Below are 19,296 nucleotides of genomic sequence, written 5' to 3' on the forward strand. Positions count from 1 at the left end.
TGGCCTTTGGCAGAGCAGTTTTTGCCTGCCTCTTTACTAAGAAAAGGGAATTGTTGCGAGGGAGATATGCTCCATATGTTAATGTTTCACATCTTTGTGGTTTGTGTGGAACGCCCTTGCCAGTGCCTGAGCTTGAGGGCTCTGCGTCTGTGAAGCCCTTGTTGCCAAGTGCCACTGGCTCTATTTTGGAGCTGTGCCACCTGTAATGGCACAGGATTGTATGGCAAAATACACTGGCCTTGGATATCAGCAAATGTTAGCAGTTCCAGTTTTGGATAAAACTGTAGCAGTACAATCGTCACCTTTTGGGTAAGGTTGCTGGAGTTTCTATCAAATAATTTTTGAACTTAGGGTGCTTTGCTGAAGTGAAAGACAAAGACTTAAAGAAATGCATATGCACCCTCCCATTAAGGTGCCGACACTGTGGTTCTTCATCTTTCATGTTTAAACTGCCCATTGATTAATCCAGTGGAGTCCAATCCAGTTTCCCTTTTGATCCAGCTGAATCAACATATCAGCTCTCTGCAGATTGCAGTGCTTAGCTTTGTCTGTAGCACCAGCTGCTGTGGGATGGCAAAATTCCCCCCCTCCCCGAATTTAGGCCAGTCTTTCTTAATGCTTTGGGGAGCCATTGGGGGGGGGGGGACAGTGAGGAGTGCCACAGTTGCATCTGATCACATTAAGCTTGGGAGCAGCTGCAAAAGTCTCTGGGTGTTTGCATAGAAGACACACACCCACACCGAGTTTGCTCTGTCAGGTCCTGTGACATCATGAGAGGTAGTCCAGCTTGAGTCAGGATGGGATGGGGTGCCACTAGGATGCCATTTGATCCTTGTGGTCTTTTCCTCCTTTTTTGTGTATTCTGTCTGTTGCTCATTTTTTGAAAGCCTCCATCATAAAGAAAGACTTGAGGAAAATGGCAGAGAGTTTTTCTGTAGGACTCCCCCCTCCCTTTTTCCCAACAGAAAAACTGGAAATTGGAGGTGTCATGATCTGGGCTGTGCCACCAGAGGCCTACTAGGCCCAGGGATCCTGGCTAGCAGTAGATGAGGCTGGGCCTACAACTCCCAGAAGACCCTGAGAGGTTTTGGAGCCAAAATTGACCAACAGGAAAAGAGGAGGGCTTGGAATAAAAGATCTGGTGAAGCAGGAAAAGCTGTTCTTCTCAGAGGGCAGAGCCAGAAGGAAGGCTGCTGCAGGAAGAAACCCTCATCCTGAGGGAAGAGTGAGTAGTCTAAGGCCACTGCAGATAGTGAGCTAGGGACAGTATATTTAGATGCGTAAGGGCATTTGATTTCTTTTCACCCACTCACTGTTATTATTCTGCAGCTTGTTGTTTGACCTCCTATACAATAAACTATTTTTATTGTTCACTCTGCCTGGTCGTCACGCATATCGGCCAAAGGGAGGTCAGAAGGTCTTGGGAGGGTGCTCTGGGCCTTCTCAAGGGAGCCTGGAACCAGAGTGGTGGCAGCGTCAGGTGACACCCCACCTGAGCCGTAACAGGAGAAAATTCTGGGGGGAAACAAAACAGCTAGGAAATGTTTTCTCTTTTGAAATGGGTGAAGTGATTCTTAAGACAAAGTTCTAACTTGCCAAATGCTTTCTAAGATGTATGAAGGCTTTTTTTAAATGAAAGACAGTTTTCAACATTAGATTATAAGGGTAGCAGGGGACACACACACAGAGAGACTGTTATGGAGAGGCAAGGGGGGGGAGAATGCAACACTACTGTTTCTTCCTTCCTGCCACCACTGCCTTGTTGCCCACGCAGCTACTTCTCTGCCTTCACTCCCTCCCCCCATACACAGAGTAGCTGAGATCCTTATATTATCTGCATAAGTGCAGACTATGCTTTTCTGAGTTGGGAGTCCTTGTTACCAAAAAAACCCCAACCCAATATTTTTAATAGGATTTATATCCTGCCCTCCCCTTAACGGGCTCAGGACGGGTTCCAACAGTATAAAATATAATACAATTAAAACCACATTAAAACACAACATAGATAACCTAACTCTTATGTGCCATACAACTCAATAAAAACCAGATACCTCAGTGGTCGATGGTATTAAGATTTAAAGTTTTTAGAGATCTTTAAAATTTAAGGTCTCAGGACCCAGGCTACAGATGGGGGCTGACCCAAAGAAGGGGACACCTGCCTCAACCAAAAGCTTGGTGGAAGAGCTCCATATTGCAGACCCTGTGGAATTGTGATAGATCTCGCAGGGCCCTGATCTCACACGGGAGCTCATTCCACCAGGCAGGGGCCAGGGCTGAAAAAGCCCTGGCCCTGGTTGAGGTAAGTCCTGGTTGAGGACCACTAAAAGATTTTAAATGCTTCAGATTTTTCCTGCAAACCTGGCCAGTTTTCCTGTACCTGGCCTCATTGTGTGGATGTTTTTGTCCCTCCCTCTGTGGGCCAGGTTCATAATTAGATCATTCCTATGTATACTGTAGACATATGCAACTTGAAAGGCTATGGATAAATTTGGCAAATTTCAGCACACTTAATATGACACTATGGGATAATACGCTACTGAAGAACTGCGCTTTTTCCAGTAAAATAAGTGTCTATAAGAAAGTAAGCCTTGCATATATTTCAGTTTCCCACAGCTGTCCATTTTTACACATGTGCACACACGAAGTGGGGGAGGTGTTTTGCCAATGGCTTCAAACTTTCTGGAAAATGTACAGAATCTCTAGTTCTTACTGGATGGGGGTTATATCTGTGGCCATCTCTGTGTGGGTTTCTCTGTCTCTGCCTCCTGCCACTCTCGGTCTCCAGCTTGGGAGTGCAGTTTTTGATTTTATTTTTGACAATCTAAGAGGCAGGTGTTATGACTCTTTGAGCCAAGCCTGACCTGCCCGCCTCCCCAATTTCTACCTGCTGTTTCTTACCCTACCCACCTCTTTGTGGCTCTGGATGTCCCAGATCCCTTGGTGTGGGATCCCAGCACAAAATATTCCCAGCACAAAGACAAGTGAATGGTGAAGTTGAAGATCATGCGGAGCTTCACAGTTAACTCCCGGCTCGTGTTCCAGTGACCTACAAAGGGTTAAATTGGCCAGAGCCAAGACTGGCATGTTACAGACCCCTCCCCCCTTTCCTGCCTTCTGTCTTTCCTCCTTTCTGTGCTAGAGCAGGGCAGCGATGTGCTGTGATCCTCTACCAGCTACTGCTTGCTCTGTTGCTGCTCCCCGGGTAGACCATGGCCCCGGTCAGAGTACGCTCTTTGCTGCCTCCTTCCTGTGGGAGCAGTGTGGAAGAGCAGTGCCTTGTCCCCTTCCGAAAGCACACTGTCCGGGAAGAGCGCTTCTACAGGTAGGTGCAGTAAACCTTTGGTTCCTGGACCCTCCTTAGCTCCTGCTATCTCCTCTGCTTCAAGGCGACTCTGGGTTGTCTCCACAGTAGCCCAAGAAGGCATTCTTCCCCACCCCTGCCAGTTCTTCAGAGAGATCAAGGGCCAAGGGATGACATGACAAGTCATGGATTTTCTTGGGCCATTCTGAGACGTGCCCAGGACTTTTTTGGAAGCCCTGGAAGAGGTTTGAGGGGAGGGTGCCAGTGTCCTGGGACAGGACTCTTGCAAGTAAGTAACTATTATTTGGGGCTGGATAGCATCTCATGACTATCAAAGAGCCTGCTGCATATTGATAAAATGCCAAGGAGATCTCTTCCACCTTGGGACTCTTGCGAGTAAGTAACTATCATTTGGGGCTGGATAGCGTCTCATGACTGTCAAAGAGCCTGCTGCATATTCATAAAATGCCAAGGAGATCTCTTCCACCTTCCTTCTGTCAGACTATACTGCAGCCAAGGGAAGGAGCAGTGGAGTCACAGGAGGTTCCTTGCATCTGCCCACAGGCAAGGGAAGCTTGAGGTTTGAATAATAAATCATACAGCCTCCCCCCCCCCAATCTGGACTCTGCTGTGTTTTAAACAATCTCTGCTTTGCCAGCAGTAGTGAAAGTCTATTTAACCCCTTAATCTGATTTGACCCAGCTGTTCCCCAGAGTGCCCCACATGGGGTTTAGAGTCTGAGTGCAGGAAGGAAGGGTTTGCTTGGGAGCTTTACACAGCAGGCGAGAAGAGGTTTTTTGGAGTTTGGGGTATTTGAAAATGACCAAAGTGGCACTTTGTGTGATGTTGTGAGGGTCCGGTATTGCTCCACAGTGGTCTCTCAGGCTGCATCAGCAGCAACAGTCCTAAGTGGAATGAGATGGGAGGGGTGGAAGCTGTTGGGTTTTTTAATGGGTCTGGACATCTCCCAGGCTTTTGCTTGGGTCTTTCTTGCAAGAGATTAAAACATCTGTACTGTAATGGGGGATGTCAGAAAAACTATACATTTTGAAGATGTAGGGAACGCACGTTTGGCAGTGCTCTGTAGAAGGACAGTATTGCTTTTCTGATGCTGTTGGTACATTTGATTGTGCTGATATGGGATTTGGCGGTTTGTTCAACGTACAACTGATGGTCTGGCTTTAGCCAGAAGCTGTTTACAGACTCAAGCCTGGTCCAGAAATTAAACAAATCCAAGGTACAAAACCAACCAACTACTTTTAAGATGTTGGGAGGAAAAACCTAGGAGCTAGATTACGTCTTTTTCTAATTTATCTTTTCATATGTTTAGCAGGTAATCCATTTGTGTTGTGCATCTTGGAAATCAGTCACATGACAAAATCACTGTTCTAACCAAGAAGGGGACTGGGAAAGCCAGCATGGTACAGTGGCTGGTGTCAGACAAGGGTCTGGGTATAAATGAAGTAAATCAAAATGAACAAGAAGTCCTTGTCAAGTGGTTTAGGATGACACTACTTAACAACATACAGTGGAGCTTTTTGGATCTCACTGGCTCAGTCATTAAGGCAAATGCTTGGATTGCACAGCTGGGGCATAATGGTAACTTGGCAGTGGGAAAGCAAAGCAAGTAGCTGGGCCTGCCCTTGTTTCTTGTTGGACTGACTTGGCAGGGAAGACCTAAGTCTTAGTTTGTGCAACTGATACAGGTATACAGGTTGGACTGTGTGCCAAAGACACCACAATGCTCCTGTATTGCTATGTTGGCTGCCTTGCTGTCAAAGAATGACCTGCTAATTGTCCTAGAGCCAGTGTAATACAGGAGTTGCAGGAGTAGGATTGGGGAAACCGAATTCATATTAATTTAGCCATTAAATTCCTTGAATTACTTTAGTTTGGGGGGAAGACTGTCCCCCCCCCCAGGCCTTTAAAAGAATTCCATCAGGAAAACTGGAAAATTTGGGCGAGCACTGGGGGGAAAGCCTCTTATGAAATACTTTCTCTTTTAGAATGAATAAAATGCTTTGGAAGGCAAGGTTTTGCACACTTAATGTTATGAAAACGTTTGAGGACTTTGTCCAGTAGAAAAATTGGGAAATTTGGAGAACTGTTGGGAAAAAATAACCCAACAAAATAGCTTTGGTTGTTCAGTGAGAAAAACCTTGTCTTACAAAGCATTTCACTCACTCCAAATGTTCAGTATGAATAAGTCAGGAGTTTTTCAGTTTTTCTAGTGGAAAAAAATGGGAAATTTGGGGGGACACTGAAACATTTTTATACTGTAGACATATACGAATACAAAATTTGGAAGGTATTTTTGTTTAAATGTAAATAATTTTGGCAATTATTAATATGCTTTCATGTGTTTAAGGATAATATATTATTCAAGAGGTTCAGTCTTTTCAGTGCTCTAAAGTTGAGCTTAATATCAGGACATGCCGGCAGCCCTATTTACTGTGACTTGGTCCAAAAGAAGTCTCTATCTAAATAATATATTTTCTTTTGTTTACTACATAATTTGTTTTCTGTCTTCAACTTTTATTTTTCCTATCTCTCAGATGGCAAAAATTAAAGCTGTATATACTATGGTAGCATAGGATGCAGAAATTTGCAATTCTTTGTAAAATACTGGGTATACTTGCAGGTTTTCTTATGGAAAATTAGGATATTTATACTTCTAAATTACATAAATAGAGCAATAGTATATGCCAAGTAAGTTATAAACTATGCATTTTATGTTGTTCAATTAGTAAATGAAGTTTAGGATTGATATGAAAGTAAGTAAGGCATATATCTTATCCTCCTCCATTTCTCTCTCCCCCCCCCCTTGTGGAAAAAAGACACTGTTTTTCCTGGGACTTCAAAGTTTCTGGAAAACTTAGATTTGGGGGGGGGGGGCTATGCCCTGGTCTTTTAGCAGATTCCTAGGCAAGTATTTTGTCATTTTCCACCTCAGCTAATGGCCTGTGACTGTGAGGTGGAATTTGGATACAGGGAGAATGCCCAGAGGAGAGAAGAAGCCTCCCAAGCTAGGACAAGGGAGTACTGCTTGAGAAATCACACAGACATGCTGCTATAGGACCACCACGTCTAATTTCTCTTGCACTCTTTTTAGAGAAAGGGAGATTAGGAGAGGGGTCCACAGCAGCTGCTAAGCTGCTTATCAGCCATTAAATGAAGTGCCCTCACCCTGGTGGGGGAGGGAATGAGGGAATCCGCATTCTGAGGTCTGTCCTGCTACTGAATGAGGAGTAGGCCTTTCTTTTCAGGGCAGACCTTAAAGGCCCCCCAGAGATCAGCCAACAGGCCACTGTAAAAAACCACAGTGAAACCTGCCTTGCCTTGTCTTCGCCCTCTCTTGACCATTATGACCAAGTAGAAGTGCAGCACAGAAGGCAGCAGTTGAAGCCTTGCCTTGCCCCAGACCCCACCTAGGAGGCAGAACTGTTGAGAGAGTCCCATAGGAAGTACAAGCAGCTCCTGTTGTCTCAGGGGTGGCCTTCTTAGGAGTGATCAAAGCAGCTGTTTTGGAGTCACAAAGCAGAAGATGGACTGACCCATGAGACACAGTCCTCCAGGAAGTCGTCTTGCACGCAGAACTCCCCAGTGGATTAACAAGAGGCACAGTTATCCTTTGCAAGCCCCACTAGAATGGGCAAGAGCAATTCTTGCAGAGCATGTTCTTTTCCCAAGGGTCTGGAGTAGATTCTAACACAAAGCCTCTTTGGCGCTGTGGCCAAGCCAAGGTACTGCCAGGGGTCAACATGGGGGAGTTCTGCTTGGCGTCCTACCAACTACAGCAGATCCCAACAGCAAATGCATTTGCCTTGAAACACAGAAACTTTTGCTTCAATTCTCCTAGTTTCTTCACTGAGCATGCCTGGAGCCTCTGTGGGGCTTACCCCCAACTCTGTTCTCTCCACCCCAAAGCAAAAGTTACTCTGACTGCTGAGTCTGTTCACCTTAATTCAACCGCCCTTAAATCAGACAGCAGCCATCCAGTTTCCCAGGAAATGGACGTGCCAGTGGGAATGCCCCCTTCCTTCATGTAGTGGAGTGGTAGAAGCCCTCTTTGGTCACTCAGTGCTGAGTCACAGCAACTCAGACTTATTCATTCTGTACACCTGGAATGTTTTGCTTCCAGTGGGCCCCAGGCTCAAACCCAGCATCTCCAGCTGCAGGGTTGGGAAGGACCTTTCTATAGTAGAGTCTTTGGACTGCTGATGTCCGTTGAAGTATTTGCCTATTTTACTGTATTTTATTTAAAAAGCTTTATTTAAAATGTTTCTGTGAAACATGTATTTGAGACAGTTTACAGGAAAATGTAAAGCAATAGAACATTTTTCTAAAATAGCAGCATGCAGGAATCACAAAGCACTAGGTAAAAGTAACTCAAATCCCACAGAGAAATTAAGGACAACCCCAACAAATCCCATTTACAACATAATCAGCCCCAGGAGAACAAGCCCATCTTTGCCTGGCACTGAAAAGGTAGCAAAGAGGGAGCCAGGCGGATGGCCTTTGAGAGGGAGTTCTGTAATTGGTGCATACTACAGAGAAGGCCCTCCTCCTAGAACACCCCCCCAATCATGTTCCAGCAGATTGAAGACCTGTTCACAAGTGACAGGGAATACACGCATGTCTTTCATCTTTTGTGCGTACACCTGTGTAAGAAAGAGCCAGTGTGAGTTCTGTATGCAAATGAAACTGAGGACCAGTAGCTGGATAAACGTGTTGTTTCAATCGCACATTCAGCTGTACACACAGTCAGTGTAACATGACAATTACTTAGCATATCTCCAAAGAAAAATCAAGTGTGAACTTTACACGGATCGTGCGTGCATTCATTGTAATTTGTGAACAGGCTGGGGGCTCAAGGAGAAGGGCTTTGGGGTTATCTGAACTGCTAGGTGAGTTCATATGGGTGGGCGTTAGGGTTGCCAACCTCCAGGTAGTAGCTGGAGATTCCTGGGATTACAACTGATTGACAAAGATCAGTTCACCTAGAGAAAATGGCCACTTTGGAAGGTGGACTTTGTGGCATTATACCCCACTGAAGTTCCTCCCCTCCCCAGGCTCCACCCCCCAGATCTCCAGATATTTCCCAACCCAGAGTTGGACCAGTGGCCTGGCACTGTATAAGGCAGCCTCATGGACCTGTCTCCTTACAGCTTACTGCAGTCTGATTTGTACGGGTGGAGCAAATGGCTGGTCCTGCTTCCTGGGCAGGGGCTGAACCTTAACCTTTTGCTTTCTGATCAATGTTCTCTCTCTTTCTCATGCAGTTGGGGCATGGCCGTCAATGTGCATTCCACATCTGTGACTAGCGAGAACCTGAGTCGCCATGACATGTTAGCATGGGTCAACGACTCCCTGCAGCTCAACTACACCAAGATTGAACAGCTCTGCTCAGGTACTGTGGGGAATCAGAAAGGAGTTGGGGGGGGGGGTAACATGGCTGCCCTGGTAGCAGCTTTATGGCCAGCCAAAATCCCCTAGGCTTTGAGCATTGTTGCTAGGGATTAAGTGACAGATGCAGAGCCAGAGGAAAAAGAAGATCCGCAAATTAATGCAGGTTCCTAGTCAGGATGTGAGGAACAGCAGACGTGTGTGAAAGCCAGCTTTTTGCAATGCCTGTCTTTCTGTCTCTGTATTCCCCCCTTCAGGTGCCGCTTATTGCCAGTTCATGGACATGCTGTTCCCAGGCTGCATCCATTTGAGGAAGGTGAAATTTCAGGCCAAGTTGGAGCATGAGTATATCCACAACTTCAAAGTGTTGCAGGCAGCCTTCAAAAAGATGGGTGTGGACAAGGTGGGTTTATTTCTTTATTAAAACCCCACGTTTCCTCATGGTTCTAAGGTTTCATTGTGAATACAGTAAGAATTGTATAAATGCTAATTGATAACAACTATAACTTCTAAATACTTGCTTTTTTAGTGTAGCTTGTCATTTTTTTCCGTAGTAATCACGCCAGCAATTCTAGTTACCCTTGAAGGCCATTCGTATGACTAAAGCTTGCCTGCATCCTTGCCAATTTCTGTTCTTTGAATGGGGGTGGGGTGGGCTTGATAAACTTGAGAAGGACTGCTGGCAGGAGCCTGGTAACAATCTCCTCTCCTTTCCTGTGACGGACTTCTGTGGCTGCAGATTATCCCAGTAGAGAAGTTGGTGAAGGGGAAGTTCCAAGACAACTTTGAGTTCATTCAGTGGTTTAAGAAATTCTTCGACGCCAACTATGATGGGAAGGAGTACAATCCATTGCTGGCGAGGCAAGGCCAAGATGTGGCCCCCCCTCCAAACCCAGGTGATCAGAACGTCAACAAATTCAAGAAACCCATTGGCTCTGCAGGTAATGTTGCCAGAGAGGGCTGGCACCCAGGATCCCACCAGCATGACCTCAGCTCCTTGGCATCCAGCTTGGCAGTTCCTGGGGGCACACAGGGCGGGCAGGGAGAAGGGAGTCCTGCCCTTGGGAAGCAGCAACCTGCTGTGTGGCATGTGGACTTTGGAGGGCTGCTGAGAAATTCCCTGGTGGCCAGATATGCAAGAGCATCAGACTCGCCCACCTTTTCCTGAGGAGAATATACATCCTCGCATGCTGCTGTGCTTGAGTGGGTAGAGACTGATTGCATTGCATGGCGGCTCCTGTCATTCCCTGGGCAACAATTAGGTCTGCTTCTCTTCAAATCTCTTGCTCAGCCCCACTAGCTGCTCTTTCCTTGAAGAAATTTGGAACTGGGACCCACCAATCTGGCCCTGCAGCCCTAGACAGGTTTTACCTTCAGGGGTGAGTGACTTGCCACACAAGCCAAGGCCCTGCCTCCTTGGAGCTTCTCTGGCTGCTCCTTGAAGTTTGTAAAAGCGCTTTCCCCATCTTCCCTGTTCTCTTCTCACCACTGTGAGGAGTTATGTGGTCTCAGTTGGACTGATGAGGTGGAGGGCTGGAGACCAAGAGTGTGGCTTTTGCAAAGCCATTCAGTTGCTTGAGTTCAGGCATGCCAGTTCTAAGACCTGTGAACTGCAGAGCCTTGGAGTTTCTCTTCAGAGGTTTAGTGCTGGCTGGTCTGGGAAGTTTATTAATAAATAAATAATTATTAATTTGTTGTTGTTCAGTCACACAGTCGAGTCCGACTCTTCGCGACCCCATGGACCACATCACGCTAGGCCCTCCTGTCTTCCATCGTGCGCTGGAGTTTGCTTAATTTCATGTTCGTTGCCTCAATAACACTGTCTATCTCATCCTTTGCCATCCCCGTCTTCTTTGACCTTCAATCCTTCCCAGCATCAGGGTCTTCTCCAGTAGTGCTCCCTTCTCATTTGGTGGCCAAAGTATTTGAGCTTCAGTTTCAGTATCTGGCCTTCCAGGGAACAGTCAGGGTTGATTTCTTTTAGGATTGAATGATTTGACCTCCTTGCAGTCCAAGGGACTCTCAAGAGTCTTCTCCAGCACCATAATTCAAAAGAATCTATTCTTCGGTGCTCGGCCTTCCTTATAGTCCAACTCTCGCAGCCATACAGTACTACTGGGAATACCATTGCTTTGACCATACGGACTTTTGTTGGCAGGGTGATGTCTCTACTTTTTATCATGCTGTTTAGGTTCGCCATCGCTTTCCTCCCAAGGAGCAGGCGTCTTTTAATTTCATGGCTGCAGTCACAGTCTGCGGTGATCTGGGATCCCAGGAACGTGAAGTCTGTCACTACTTCCACGACTTCCCCTTCTATTTGCCAAGGAGTGATGGGGCCGGATGCCATGATCTTAGTTTTTTTGATGTTGAGCTTCAAGCCCACTTTTGCGCTCTCCTCTTTTACTCTGAGCAAGAGGCTCTTTAGATCCTTTTCACTTTCAGCCATTAGAGTGGTATCATCTGCATATCTGAGGTTGTTGATCTTTTCCCCAGCAATCTTAATTCCCGCTTGTGATTCATCCAGGCCAGCATTTCGCATGATGTACTCTGCATATATATTAAATAAGCAAGGTGACAGTATACATCCTTGTCGTACTCCTTTTCCTATGCTGAACCAATCAGTTGTTCCGTATCCGGTTCTAACTGTCGCTTCTTGGCCCTTATACAGGTTTCTCAAGAGACATGTGAGGTGGTCTGGTACTCCCATCTCTTTAAGGACCTGCCATAGTTTGTTGTGATCCACACAGTCAAAGGCTTTAGCATAGTCAATGAAGCAGAAGTAGATATTTTTCTGGTACTCTCTTGCTTTCTCCATAATCCAGCGAATGTTGGCAATATGATCTCTCGTTCCTCTACCTCTTCGAAACCCAGCTTGTACTTCTGGTAGTTCTCTATCCACGTACTGTTGAAGCCTAGCTTGTAGGATCTTGAGCATGACCTTGCTAGCGTGTGATATGAGTGCAATTGTGCGATAGTTTGAACATTCCTTGGCATTGCCCTTCTTTGGGATTGGAATGTATACTGATCTTTTCCAATCCTGTGGCCACTGTTGCGTTTTCCAAATTTGCTGGCAAATGGAGTGCAGAACTTTAACAGCATCCTCTTCTAAGACTTTGAATAGCTCAGCTGGGATACCATCACCTCCACTAGCTTTGTTGTTAGTAATGCTTTCTAAGGCCCATTTAACTTCACATTCCAGGATGTCTGGCTCGAGGTCAGTGATTATACCGTCGTGGTTGTCAAGGACATCGAGGTCTTTCTTGTATAGTTCTTCTGTGTATTCTTGCCATCTTTTCCTAATCTCTTCTGCTTCTGTTAGGTCCCTACCGTTTTTGTCCTTTATCATGGCCAGCTTTGCATGGAACGCTCCCTTGATTTCTCCAATTTTCTTGAAGAGATCTCTAGTCCTTCCCATTCTATTGTTTTCTTCTATTACTTTGCACTGTTCATTCAGGAAGGCCTCCTTATCTCTCCTTGCTGTTCTCTGGAAATCTGCGTTCAGTTGGGTAAATCTTTCCTTTTCGCCTTTGCCTTTCGCTTTCCTTCTTTCCTCTGCTATTTGTAAAGCCTCATCAGAAAGCCACTTTGCTTTCTTACATTTCTTTTTCTTTGGGATGGTGGTGATTGCTGCCTCCTGTACGATGTCACGAACCTCTGTCCATAGTTCTTCAGGCACTCTATCTATCAAATCCAGACCCTTGAATCTATTCTTCACCTCTACTGTATATTCATCAGGGATGCGATCTAGGTCAAACCTGAATGGCCTCGTGGTTTTCCCAATTTTCTTCAGTTTAAGTCTGAATTTTGCAATGAGTAGCTCATGATCTGAACCACAGTCAGCTCCAGGTCTTGTTTTTACTGACTGGATAGAGCTTCTCCATCTTTGACTGCAAATTATATAGTCAATCTGATTTCGGTGTTGCCCATCTGGTGATGTCCATGTGTAGAGTCGCCTCTTAGGTTGTTGGAAAAGGGTGTTCGCTATGACCAGTGTGTTCTCTTGACAAAACTCTGTTAACCTTTGCCCTGCTTCATTTTGCTTTCCAAGGCCAAACTTGTCTGTTATTCCGGTTACCTTTTGACTTCCTACTTTAGCATTCCAGTCCCCTATGATGATGAGGACATCATTTTTTGGTGTTAGTTCTAGGAGGTGTTGTAGGTCTTCATAGAACCGGTCCACTTCAGCCTCTTCTGCATCAGTGGTTGGGGCATAGACTTGGATTACTGTGATGTTGAATGGTTTGCCTTGGAATCGGACAGAAATCATTCTGTCATTTTTGAGATTGTATCCCAGTACTGACTTTTGCACTCTCTTGTTGACTATAAAGGCCACACCATTTTTTCTACGAGATTCCTGGCCACAGTAGTAGATATAATGGTCTTCTGAGTTAAATTCGCCCATTCCTGTCCACTTTAGTTCACTGATTCCTAAGATATCGATGTTCAGTCTTGCCATCTCATTTTTGACCATGTCAAGCTTACCTTGATTCATAGATCTTACATTCCAGGTTCCTATGCAGTATTGTTCTTTGCAGCATTGGACTTTCCTTTCACCATCAGACACATCCACAACTGAGCGTCCTTTCGGCTTTGGCCCAGCCGCTTCACTCTTTCTGGGGTTACTTGTACTTGCTCTCTGCTCTTCCCCAGTAGCATATTGGACACCTTCCGACCTGAGGGGCTCATCTTCCGGCGTCATATCTTGTAGCCTTTTGTTACTGTCCATGGGGTTTTCTTGGCAAAGGTACTGGAGTGGGTTGCCATTTCCTTCTCCAGTGGATTGCACTTGGTCTGAGTTCTCTGCTGTGGCCTGTCCATCCCGGGTGGCCCTACACGGCATAGCCCACAGCCTCATCAAACCACGCAAGCCCCCTCGCCACATCAAGGCAGTGATTCATGAGGGAGAGTTATAATTAATAATTATTAATAAATAAACAAACTTTCTGTCCTGCCCTTAAAGCTGGGAGGGGCTATTCACCCAAGGCTTCCCTGGGAGCTTTTCCACACCTAGAACCACCGTTCTTTGTGAGTGGCTCCATCTCCCAGTCCCCCTGATCTTAATAAGGTGATAAGGCTTCGCTTACCCCACAGACCCAGTTCTTCACAGCTTTCATAATGCCTCTGGAGTTGATCTCTGCCAGCGCCAGAGCACTTTGGACTTCTTACTGTGGTGGTGGCAGTGCCTCTTGGTCTCTTATAGAAAGTCATTCCCAGTGTGTCTCTGTGAGGTGGGGGGGGGGAGTCTGAGGGCAAAGGAAATGGAGTCTTTGGGCTGAACAGGGCTCAAGGGGAGGGGTTCAGACAACCATCTTTGTTGCTTCTCTAAGGAGAGAAAATGTCTGCCTTGTGGCGAGTCAGCCAGTGCTGAGTGGTTCCTTGGAGAGGCTTGCATCTCCTGACTGGTACAGGTGCCTGCATCTGCCTGCTGAGTGGAGGGAAAAGGTGTGCTCATGAATGGAGAGTTGGAAGGCCAGGAAATCACAAATGAAAGCAGCCTCGAAGTTCTGCATGGCTCTGCCCAGCTGGGCCTGCTTGCTTCTCTGTGTAAGGCTGGCCGCGCCCTTTGGGGCAGCTTTGGGGCCGGCTGAGGGAACAGTGTGTGTGTGTGGTGGGGAATGTGACTTCTTTTCCCTGCATGTAGCTTTATGCTGCCCGTTGCGGTGGTGGTAGTTCGTCTGCACAAAAAGTACCAGCCTCTGCTCCAGTCGGGTGGGGATTAGGCAAAGTGGATAGGAGTTCCTTTCCCCACCAAGGGTCATTCCTGAATTCCCACAGTATTGGAAGGGATCCCAGAATGAAGAAGCGTCTGTCCGTGTGCCTCTCTCCAGTGATGAGGAAGCAAAAAGAGGCCTAGTTTTCCCTGATCTTCCTCTTCTCTGCTTCCCAAGTGGTCATCACTTTTCTGCGACCAGTACAAGACCTGCATGTGCAGACATGTACATTCTTCTCTTGCCCACCCCAAAGTGTGTCTCAGACTTGCACCTTGCAGGTTCTTCTAGTCTGTTATGGTGGGGGCTAGTCAGTCAGGGGACTCATAGTAACTTCTCTTTCTCTCTCTGGCTTCTTCATAAAGTCCCGCAGAGAACCTCCCCAACAGGCCCTAAGAACTTGCAGAATCCAGCCAGGATGAACATCGCTCCCACCAATATTGTACGGAAAAACACTCCTTTGGCCCGGAACGGAGGCAGCGAAGCCGATGCCCAGATCCTGGAGTTAAACCAGCAGGTGCGGGATTGGGATGGTGCTGTTGGTTTCTCAGAGGAATGTGAAAAGGATGTGGAGGGGTGGGGGTTGTCTCCTTAGAGCAGTCTGGTGAATTGCAGAAAGACCCCCCCTCCTCCCTCAGGCATGGCCATGTGATGAGGGGCACTGTCAGCTGGATGTCAGGATAACATCTGCCTACCCCCTTCCAGTGCTACTGCTGTACAGTAATGATTCATTTGCTACAACTCTAAAGGGAGCAGTTGGGCTTATTCTTCTGCTTGAATGGCAAGTGGCTCAACTTGGCTCCCATCCTCATTGAGAGATCCCCTCATTGAGAGATTCCCGCACACTTTGCGGAGGGTCCCAGTTCAATTTTTGACATGCCCAGTTCAAGCAGGCTTGGAATAGGCTCTCTTGCCATACCTTTAAATCACTCCCTTTAGCTGCTCACCCGTTGACTTTCCTTTAGGTGCATTAGTAGCTGCTAACTAGCTTGTGCTCTCTTGTCCTTGCAAATACCTGAGCTGCTTCGCTTTGTGGATAAGCTTTCCCACTTTCATGTTAATGGGTGGGATAGCTACATGCATGTTGCCTATGAAAATGCACTGCAAAACAAAGGAAATAATCTGTGCTCAACAATAAACAATCACGTCTTGAACAATCATATCAAAATGTAATTAGAATATAATAAAGAGGACACAGGCCAGTGTAATACAAATATAATGAAATTAAATATAGCAAGGTGTGTTTTACATACCACAGAGCATAGGTATAGTTAAACTATATCAACTCATATGCCAGAAACTCCAATAATATAGAACACAATCTGTCAGTTTCAACAGTCCCACAGGAGTTCAGGGATTCCCTGGAGCCTGGTGGATGAGCTTAATTATAGGTTCCTTCGGTATTCTAATTTATGTGTAAGCTAGCTAATAAAAAGCCACGTTTCACCAAAGGCTTCTTCACAAAGATGGAACTCTTAAGTTTTCTATAAATAAGCACATAAAACTCTTACCACAACTCAAAGATGGAAACACACACATAGCAGCCATCAGCAGAACTTAAAATTACCTGCTCCAAAGGGAAAAATTTCACCAACATGCTGTTTCCTTGCGCAGATGATTTTTCATGTTTCATCTAAATGTTTACACATTGGTTTCCAGTTTTGTATTTGTATGTGCTTGTGTTCTATATTATTGGAGTTTCTGGCATATGAGTTGATACAGTTTAAATATATCTATGCCCAATTTCATTATATTTGTATTACATTGGTCTGTGTCCTCTTTATTATATTCTAATTACATTTTGAATATGATTAAGACTTGTGATTGTTTATTGTTGAGCACAGATTATTTCCTTTGTTTTGCATACTTCTTCTGTGCTGCTTTTTGGTTTTGTTTATGAAAAATGCACTGTGCAAGACCAGCAGTGGGCTCCAGTTCTCTGTTCTGTGTGTGTATGGACATGTGGCATAATGCATGTTACTTCTTATACATTATGGCACAGAAGAGAGGTCTACAGTATGGTCAGCCCAAGGATCTTTATTGAGACTGGAGCTTTTTAACAGTCATGAATTACTAGGAGTCAGATAGCGTCCAGTGTGAGGGCAGACTGCCCAGGAAGGAGGTTGTTTGGGTTGAGTTTTATAGTTCTCTGTTCGGTGGGTTGCAGCTTTCAAGAAGGTGAACATGTTAAGGATTGTTAGGAAATGATTTTAAAATTAGACACCAGTGTCAAAAAGCCATTGCATAAACCTTTGGTATGGGCACACTGGGAATCCTGTGTGATATTCTGATCACCCTATCTCAGAGGATATCCCAGAGCTGGACTCGGCAGCTAAAATGACCAATAGGATGGAGCACCCTCCCTATGAAAAAAGGGTTAAACTTTTTAGCCTGTGAGGGCAAAGATGCTTGTAGGGAACCATAAAGAAGCCTGTTGAATCATGCCAACACCCCTCATAATCTAGCAATCCTAATTTCCCATAGTAGCCCTTTCCCATAGTAGCCCTGTCTTTTGCAATCTAATGTGAGAGGGCAATGCTTTTTTTTGGATGTCATGATATGCTTTGAGAAAATTTTTCATTCCTTGACCATTGGTTGTGGGGGGATGGTCAAGAACTGCTCTAGGTTCACATGCTTTCAATTCGAGTTTTCTCTCCCACCTCTCACCCCCTCCCAAACAAGAGGAGAGTGCCTCTTTGTGCGTAAGGAGCCTTCCCACTGAGTAGGCACCCTTTGTATCACAGGGTACTTTTCCCAAGCAAGGGCCCCCAGTTCATCAGAGGCAAAGAGCCTTTTTCCAGTGCCAAGCTGGCTCCAACGAGTGAGCAGGCAGACACTTTCTCAAGCCTGCTTTCTGGCTCCGGGCGGAAGTTTTTAAAAAGGCTTAGGTTGGGTGGATGGCCGCTTTTCTGGCCACTTGGTTTCACAAATGGTAACCTTTGTTTATTTCTTTGCAAGTAGCAGCAGTAGCAGCAGCAGCAGCACTTCTCCTTGTATAAGGCTGAAAAGGGGGAACTGGGCATCATTTGGCAAAAAAGCTGCCTAGATGCTCTACCTGGGCACTGACTGGTTAGTTCAGTTACTTTCAGTGGAGCTCTCTAGGGACAGCTGAAACATCTCCAGAGTTTAAAAAAAATGCATGCACCCAACACACAAACCATCCACCTGTGGTAGAGAAGAGAGGTATGGGAAAATATGCTAACTACATCAGCTGAGACCCACTCAGTGGGTGAAGATGCGAGCCAGTTGTTTGTTAGCCAGCACACGGCAGCCTTTCCTTCTCCATAATGGATTGATTTGTTTTTCTTTTTCATCCACCCCTAATCAGATGTTACAAATACTGCAAGGAGCAGCTCCCTCTGCAGCCATGCAGGGAATTTGTCTTAGCATTGGAAGGGCTAACCTACTGTGATTAACTATTTGTTAAAAAAAAGTGGTTGTAGACTAGTCTCCACACAAACACTTACTCAGAGTGGGCAGACAATGTGCAGGTATTCTAAACCACTAAATGTGGCCGTACTGAAAATGTTTCCCTTTTTTCTGCCTGTCTCTACTGGGGCAGTTGATGGACCTGAAGCTGACGGTGGATGGGCTGGAGAAGGAACGTGACTTCTACTTCAGCAAACTGCGAGACATCGAGCTGATCTGCCAGGAACACGAGAGTGAGAACAGCCCCATCGTATCAGGCATCATAAGCATCCTGTATGCCACAGAGGTCAGTACAGGAAGGGAGAGGGCAACTTTCGCTACTGATGAGGGAGAGGGGTGGCTCCTGGGCCGTTCGGCCTGTTTGCCCCCCTGGGTCCACCAAGGCAGCAGCTGACCATGACTCTGAGCATCTCCCCTTGCCCCTGCAGGAAGGCTTTGCCCCCCCAGAGGACGACGAGCTGGATGAGCAGCAGCATCCGGAGGACCAGGATGAATACTAATTCCACACTCGCTCATTGTCTGTCATGACAGACCACCCCATGCTCCTCACTGACCATGGACATTTAAGGTTTTTGCGTTGTACAGCCTCGTCCTGCACAGTCCACACATTATAACAGGTTTCTTACCAATACAAGAGGCCCACAGTGGTTTCTGTATGTTTTGCAGATCCCGCAGGAAGCCCCACGACGACATGGTAAATAGGCAGCAGTAGAGGGAGGAGACCAGTGCTGTAAATAGGCCTGTGGTGGGGCAGGACGCCCGGCATGGTGCCCTGGGCTCCTTCCCCTCCTCGCCCTATCCCATCCCACCCCCCATCTTCCTTATTTATTGAATTTTTTTTTCCAGTTGTCTTGGGTGTGAGCGCTCCCAACCCCCTTGTATTATATTGAGAGACAAATTCTTTGTATATTTTTCCGTACTGGATTTCGCTAGCACTTTGCCTGTTGTGTTCATGCCGAGCCAAGCTTTGGCACCCCCTCCTGGTTTTGGGGGTGTTTGAGCCTGGAGGAGGCCAAGCCCAGAACTGGAAGCTCGTTCAGTGGGATGGGGGTGGGGGTAAGGGTTGGACTTGGAATATTTATTTATTGGGGGGTGGGGTGGATTTTAATGATGCTGCTGAGAATGTGGCTTTTCCAGCTGCTCTGTCTGACATATCGAGTGGGCTTGAGGGGAGGGAAAGGAGATTTCATTCTGTCTGGGGCTTCATGGTGAAACCTGGGGGGACACATCAGCCTTACAGGTGGGAGCAGGTGGGTGAGTGGAAGCCCCCCCCCCCAAGAATGATCTTCCTCCATAAATGCCTCTTATTTGAGTTCCACCCAATTGCACTTGGGACTCACCAACTAGGAGGGGCTCAGGCCTCCTCCCCCACCCATGGTTCTGGCCCCACCGAAGTTTAGTTCATACTGTTTTGACAAGATTGCCACACAGACTCTGCCTTGACCCCGTTCC

General features: G+C 46.3%; 1 protein-coding gene across 5 annotated transcripts in view; it reads left to right on the forward strand.

The window, feature by feature from the left end:
• Positions 1–18,887, forward strand: part of MAPRE3 (microtubule associated protein RP/EB family member 3) — a 51,673-nt gene extending 32,786 nt beyond the window's left edge. For 4 of the 5 annotated variants that reach the window (XM_015415149.1, XM_015415151.1, XM_015415150.1 and 1 more), the window contains 6 exons: positions 8,584–8,711; positions 8,965–9,110; positions 9,447–9,648; positions 14,781–14,932; positions 17,978–18,130; positions 18,273–18,886. In XM_015415149.1, coding sequence (XP_015270635.1) covers positions 8,591–8,711; positions 8,965–9,110; positions 9,447–9,648; positions 14,781–14,932; positions 17,978–18,130; positions 18,273–18,344 — 846 coding nt within the window. In that variant the 5' untranslated portion in view covers positions 8,584–8,590 and the 3' untranslated portion in view covers positions 18,345–18,886. Of the gene's footprint in view, positions 1–8,583; positions 8,712–8,964; positions 9,111–9,446; positions 9,649–14,780; positions 14,933–17,977; positions 18,131–18,272 lie in introns of all 5 variants that reach the window. The other variant, XM_015415152.1, reaches the window with a different exon arrangement.
• Positions 18,888–19,296: the final 409 nt, after the last annotated feature.

The sequence above is a fragment of the Gekko japonicus genome, unplaced genomic scaffold (genome assembly GCF_001447785.1).
Source record: "Gekko japonicus isolate JY-2015 unplaced genomic scaffold, Gekko_japonicus_V1.1 scaffold63, whole genome shotgun sequence".
NCBI classification, from domain to species: Eukaryota; Metazoa; Chordata; class Lepidosauria; order Squamata; family Gekkonidae; genus Gekko; species Gekko japonicus.